The sequence below is a fragment of the Clavelina lepadiformis genome, chromosome 8, assembly GCF_947623445.1.
Source record: "Clavelina lepadiformis chromosome 8, kaClaLepa1.1, whole genome shotgun sequence".
NCBI classification, from domain to species: Eukaryota; Metazoa; Chordata; class Ascidiacea; order Aplousobranchia; family Clavelinidae; genus Clavelina; species Clavelina lepadiformis.
The window spans coordinates 15,108,078-15,114,715 of NC_135247.1; the positions used below are offsets into that span (position 1 = coordinate 15,108,078).

At 37.7% G+C, this 6,638-nt stretch overlaps 1 protein-coding gene across 2 annotated transcripts; it reads left to right on the forward strand.

Annotated features, from left to right (window-relative positions):
- The first annotated feature begins 850 nt into the window (after positions 1 to 850).
- LOC143469724 (uncharacterized) lies at positions 851 to 6,295 on the forward strand. Of its 2 annotated transcripts, XM_076967523.1 has the most exons (14): positions 851 to 869; positions 1,938 to 2,040; positions 2,182 to 2,478; positions 2,546 to 2,721; positions 2,848 to 2,971; positions 3,032 to 3,272; positions 3,348 to 3,470; positions 3,598 to 3,788; positions 3,913 to 4,056; positions 4,170 to 4,253; positions 4,483 to 4,641; positions 4,863 to 4,980; positions 5,103 to 5,266; positions 5,485 to 6,295. In XM_076967523.1, the coding sequence occupies exons 2-14, from the start codon at positions 1,993 to 1,995 to the stop codon at positions 5,845 to 5,847; spliced, it is 2,232 nt and encodes a 743-aa protein (XP_076823638.1). In that variant the 5' UTR covers positions 851 to 869; positions 1,938 to 1,992; the 3' UTR covers positions 5,848 to 6,295. The 2 variants fall into 2 exon arrangements, with proteins under 2 accessions (XP_076823638.1, XP_076823637.1); XM_076967522.1 differs by lacking the exon at positions 851 to 869 and having other exon boundaries at positions 1,841 to 2,040.
- The last annotated feature ends 343 nt before the right edge of the window (positions 6,296 to 6,638 follow it).

Here is a 6,638-nt window from a genome sequence, read left to right on the forward strand (position 1 = left end):
ACATTTGCGGGTGTATAGCAGAAAACTTTAATAAAAATTCATGAAGTTATCCTATGTATTACGCATTACCTAAAAGATTCTTCTGTTATTGGTGCCGTATATTGTAAGGGGGTTCGTTGCTAGCGCCAGGACGGAGGCTGTTACCCACTTACCTGTGAACTCGAGATGTTTTTGATGCTACGCCCATCTTTGACAATTAACTTTTGTGCAGATGCTTTTTTACGGCTCGAGCATCCATTTGGATTCCTAATAATTAGTTTGATAAACAAATGATATTTACTGATGCATGAACAACTGAACCGAAATCAATGAGTGACAATAACACAACCAGATCAAGAATTTGTCATGCGCAAACCATATCCGGGCTGGAAACGAGAAGATGACATAAATTTCCGAAATGTCTTCTGTGGCTGCTAATGTCGTGAATTTTGTTTCCTCCGCTCTGCCTTCCGTGGCCGTCTGTGAACAAACTGATTGCTGTTGATGTTTTTTTACATGGAGAACATTGACAACGTGTTTATTGCAACCACTCATGTTAAGCTCAAATATTAATTGTTTGACTTGATTTGAGTTCTTCATTGAAACCTTGACTGCATATACTATACTGTCCAATGTACCCAATATTGTTTAATGACAACGAACCCATCTACATAAAGGAGTGATCAACCGCTGTTCCGGGGGACGCAAACGTCATCAGGTCATCATGTGTGCCGCAGAATGCTAACCCTAATTTCACCTGATTGACATAGTTGGTACTCCACCTAAGTGAGCAGGCTGTAGTAACAGTAGTGATGGACGTTTCGGAATATCGAATGTTTAGGAATCGAATCTAAACTAAACCGAACTATTCGGCTTTTATCACTGACCAGGTTGGTGTTTGCCATATGCTGATATACATAGTTACCTACTTTATCTACTGTATGCCGATAGTTCCTGCAAAAGTAAAAATGTTTAAGCGATTTAGACACCAGCGGCATCCCTCTTACTAAACAGGGGTGCTGCAAACTACAAAATGTTTGGGAACCACTAACGTAAAGCACCTGTAGAAATCATAGCATTGATTTTAGCCAATAGAGGAAGGGACATTTTATAATTTATAACTTGGTTACTACAGAAATGTTGAGGGAAAATGCAACTCAATATTAAGAGAAGCTTAAATATTCTAAGATTATCGTTAGTGTAGAAGGATTCTTTAGCAACTTAGCATACAGTCGGCAATCTCTTTAACGGTTTTTAACATCTCGCGCGCATCTGGTTAATTCTTCAGGTTTTTAGTTCCGTTGGCTGATTGGCTTAATATCGTTAAAAATACACCGCCTTCTAGATAATAAAATTTCTCTACTAAGCAAGCATTGTGCATCTTGTTTAACTTTAACGCCTAATCTTTGAGTCCATTATAAAACCGATGATAACTTTAAATACTTGTCGTAAGCTTTTGTTCAAAGAAGCCGACTGTGCTGTGATTGAGATTGAAGTTTGGAAGACTTGAAATTAAGCAAAGGAGCAGTTGAATGAAATTTGAGTGTGAAGTGTAGCAAAGTTTGAGTGAACTCGTAATTATTGAACAAAACTTTGGTATTCACCCTGAGTGGTCTAACGAGAGTAAAAAACACAAAAAAAGATGAATTTACACATTGCATGAGATGTCGCCGTGCGTAGAAACTTTTATCCGGTCTAGAAACGATCAATAGGTCACGATATTTCCTTAACTTTATCTGCGGCTGTGAACATCTCGGGTAACTCCGTTTCCTCGGTTAAACACACGAAAAAAGTTTACACGCTTAAACCAAATATCTTTCATTACTAGCAAATTGATATAATTTGTACCGCTACTACTGTATACTCCTCTTCTTCAAAGAGCCAGATGTGACGTTGAAAAGCTCAGAATGCCATTTTCGTTACAGTTAAGTTTAACGTTTTTTATTATTTTAATGTAGATTGGTTTAGGAATATTCCTTCGAAGTTGGAATATTATAGGATAAAAGGCAAAAAATGCAAAGGTTGTTCATTACCACATTTCTTCTTTTTCAGCTGGTTGTGGTAAGAGTTTCTTGCTTTAACTTACCATTACCCCCGTAAATTCTGCAGTGATATATTGACACCCTGTGTTAAAAAGTTGTTAAAGTTCTATTAAAAAGTTGTTAAAACTTTGCGGTTACTGGCACTAACTTCTGTGTTTAGGGAACCCGGGCCAAAACTAAATTTGGATTTTGTCCACCACAATTAACCCCGGATGAGGTTTATAGGCGATTTGGAAAAAGTCAAAAATTCTACATTGATTACAATAATGGCAACGATAGCTGGAACGGCAACTTACCAGACCCAGACGAGTTCGGAAACGGTCCTTTCAAAACTTTTGCTGGCGCAATCACAGGAATGAGACAAACGAAAAAATGCGTTTACGCAGCATCTGGAGTTGTTTTATACGTCAGGGGCGGTACACATTTTGTAGATAAGACGGTTGTCATAGACGAACGGGTGAGATTGTAAGTTCATGAAATAATAAACCTAACTTAGTTATTAAATCAGTTATTACTTTACATAGGACAATTCTCTCTCGATTGTTGCTTATCCGGGAGATGAGAGGCCACTTATATCTGGAGCTCACAGAATTCCAGGTTCCGAGTTTTCAAAACTTGATGACAAAATCTACTTCGCTCCGTATGAAGGACATTGCACAAAAAACGTTTTTCTTGGAAGAAAACGACTGTTAAGAGCAAGGTTATAAGAATGATGTCAACCAAAGCGATAAATGTGGAAGTCTCTGTTTATATGAACACGCCATGTTGTTTGCACACAATAGCTGTTTCTAAACCTATACTTCTGCGATTACTGTTGTTTCAATAGAAAACCAAGTGTGGAAGAATGGACTGGGGAAAATTTTACTGGTGAAGGACCATACTTAAAAATAGACAACCTACTGGTAAATACTGAAGAATGCAACTATGATGGGACGGGAGGCTTTAAACAGGTGCAAAGCATAATTAATAATAAACAAACGCAGGGGTTTAGAATGATATTTTATTGGCAGGCTTGCCCACCAGAGAACGGGGATGGTTTCGTGTATGCTGATAACGACATCAACCCAAACTGGTCGAACCTTCAGAAGGCAGATATTCTTGTTTTCCAAGCTTGGATTGCTGAGAGAGGAGATATTGGTGAAATAGACACAAAGAATAAGACTGTGTACTTTCAAGAGCGACTTAGGACGCCTATCGGGACTCATCCCGAACCTTCAGGATGGCGCTACATCGTAGAAAATGTATACGAAGGTCGGTTCACAATAATAGATAATGCCAGAGCGAGTTATAAATGTCTTCAACGAAGTACATTATATTATCTTGTAGAACTGGATTCAGTGGGCGAATATTATTGTGACGAAGGGAAAGGAATGTTTTATTTTATTCCCCCAGAAGGAGCTCTTGACACTGAGGATGTGTACATTGCAACAACTGAAGTTGTTTTTGAAGGTTTTTTACACTACTGCGTCCATTTAAGCAAGCGTTTAATTGCTTTATTATGCTCATGTTTTAAAGTATTAAGAACCGAACTCTTTACAATTTTCTGTCACATTCATTCCTGTTTTCTTCTACACAGCTATGTATGGGGAAGATATCGGTTTTTATAACCTGGAGTTTCGTCACGGCCACGATGGGAATTTTGAAGGCTATATGGAAGATCCTGGATTGCTGCAATTTGTGTCATCTAGTAAACTTACTATTGAGAGGTGCTGCTTCTCCAACTTAGGACACACAGCTATCTACGTCCACGCGTGTACTGATGTGAACGTAAATACAGAAATAAATTTATCTAAGTATCTCAACAGTTGAATAAAGCGACTAAAGTATTTTAAGACTTGTATCTATGGAAGAAGCCTAAATTTGGAAAAATTTAGAATAACCTAAATTTTAGATAACCGAGAGTATTTTTACTGATATTGGATACTTTGCAATTGGAGCAAAATTTGATGATGATTTTGACAACCCGATGGCCAACAAAAATATCAACATACACAGAAACACTTTTCAGCGTTGTGGTGTCGTTAATATGTTCCAGGTATGACGACGCAATACTGTATTTGTTGGATATTTATTTTAAAATTTTTTCATAAAGGGCTTCTTTTATTCTTATACATGAAAGAAAACTCTATATGGGCCTGTTTTTTGCAGCCTGCATGCATTATAGCTCAAGGAATTGAAAACATTAAGGTCACGAACAACGACATTGGCTTTTCTCCTTACGCCGGTATAAGGGTAAGTTAACGTGCTTCTTTCTTGTTAGTAACACGTCGGTAGGAATTTTCTATTAAATTATTCTTTTAGCTTAATTGTTTGTAAAATTCTGTGTTATTGTTATCATATTTTTTGAAAAACAAAACACAGGTGTAGACTAAAATAAATAAAAATATAAAACTAGATTGGAAGAAATACATTTGTACAAATTGTTTTTTAAGTTAGTCATTTAACTAGCGTATTGTTTTAGATTGGGTGGCAAGCTACGTTCCATTGGTCCTACGTTGAAACTGACAAGTACGTCTTCTACGTTGAAAGAAACCACGTTCATGACTTTGGGCTCGGTCTTTTAAATGATTTCGCTGGCATATATCTATCATCAAATCCAGAATGTAGCGAAGCAACTTTGGTAATAAATTACTTCAACGAAGCCTTGTGTTTTTCTTTCTTTTACCTATGGCGATCGCCAAAGCGCAAACTGTGTAACAGCTTTAAAGCGAAGTATGCTGTACATGGAGCACACGTTTTTATTTTTCTAACATTTATACTTACGTATTTTGCTTTCCGTCTAATATTCTAGTTGATGTTGTGCATTTGCTAAAACAGTTAAGAAGTTATTTTTATGTGCAGAGTCTAGCCACCTGTTATCTTCATGCCTACGTGTCACGTAATGTAATACATAAAACAATTCCCTACAATTACGGAGGCAAAGGAGTCTACGGAGATACTGCCGCGTCAGGTCTCGTAGGTTAGCTTTACAGTCATTTTTATCATTGCCATTCACAGCTGGAAACGAGGTCAACTTAGTCTCAGGTTTACTTTCTAATTATCAAGTCCCTATATGTTAGTTGTTCTTTTTTCTCTCTGTAGTTACAGAGAACTGGTTGTATGATCTCAGTGAGGCGGCAGTGAACTTTCATTGTGGACGATATAACTATGCGTTGAACAACATGATTCATCAAGTCGCTGACGGTAGAGTATTTGGCGTATGCAACTCTATAGTTGGGGGGAATGAAAACGAGCCGTTGTATCAAGTAAGCTAGTGTTGCGTTAATTTAAAACTTGTGTTATTGCAATGTTACATATACCGTATATAGTTATAATATAAGCTCTTAGCGAATAAACTCACACACAAACACTTAAACATAAGACGTTAATGATTTTCATATTGTTTTTACCGTTTCATCATTGCTTGTGAGTTCAAAATAAACCAATAACAGAAAAATCCTTTCCATCCGACTGTGTTTTATAGATAATGATCTTCAAGGAAAACGTCATTTACGTGAGTAACGTTGATGCAAGATTGTGGCGTAAATCTGATCTTTGGGATTTTTTCGTACCAAACCTGGATCATAACGATTATTTTTTCAACCCTGCCAATGACACACAAAAAAAGGATTTCTTTCCAGCAAGAGAGCAAGGAAAAGGAGTTTCATTCAAGCAATGGCAGAACGAAACCGGACGAGATCTTCATTCAATAATTAAAAACCCGCTTTATGTGGACATGGAAAACGAAGATTTTAGACTAGATTGCCAGTCCCCGGCATTAGATCTTGGAATAAAATCGATCGATAACCGTCATGTCAGACGTCTGAGCGGAATATTTGGCGTTTAATCTCAACATAAAACTCTCAATTATTGTTGACCGCTTTCATGATCTTAAATAAGTTTGATCAGTTCTTGATGCGGCTTTACTTTGTATAGTTAAGAGTTCCCGTTGCTATATGTGATACAATTAATACGTTATGCAACATGTTTAGGGCAGGGATATCCAACCTGCGGCCCGCCTGAGATTTTTGTGCGGCCAGCTAGTCATTTTCACTCCAAAAGTAGTACTAATTAAAAGTAGTAATTGTTTCTTTATGTACCCATTTTTTTTAATTTAATAGGTTCTGCGGCCCATTGAATTATTTCAAGTGACAATGTGGCCCACTATAATAAAAGGTTGGACATCCCTGGTTTAGAGTATAGTATTCATAGTGCAAATATATGTTAAAGTAAGTTATACCATAATGAGAGTTAATCGCTTAATTTATGAATATACGCGAAATAAACGTTTTCAGAAAAAAGTGAACTGTTATTGCTTAAACCGGCGTGAAGCTGGTTTCCGGTTCCTTGGTTATTTATTCAACTACTGATTGGATATCGGTAAATATCTATTTACCTAGAACGACGCAGGGTGTCATTTTGGGTGGTCGGACGATTCAACCCACGAATGATTCAACCCCGGACGATTCAACCTGCGGACGATTCAACCCAGGACCATTCAACCCAGGACGATTCAACCCACGGACGATTCAACCCACGGACGATTCAACCCGCGGAGGATTCAACCCTCGGACGATTCAACCCACGGACGATTCAACCTAGGACGATTCAACCCACGGACGATTCAACCCGAGGACG

What these genes read in the sequence shown, in the direction of transcription:
- LOC143469724 (XM_076967523.1), top strand. Translation starts at nt 1,993, where the DNA reads ATGCAAAGGTTGTTCATTACCACATTTCTTCTTTTTCAGCTGGTTGTG. An exon ending in TTCTTTTTCAGCTGGTTGTG is followed by an intron (nt 2,041 to 2,181) that starts GTAAGAGTTTCT and finishes TTCTGTGTTTAG; the next exon opens with GGAACCCGGGCCAAAACTAA. An exon ending in AATGTAGCGAAGCAACTTTG is followed by an intron (nt 4,642 to 4,862) that starts GTAATAAATTAC and finishes TTTTATGTGCAG; the next exon opens with AGTCTAGCCACCTGTTATCT.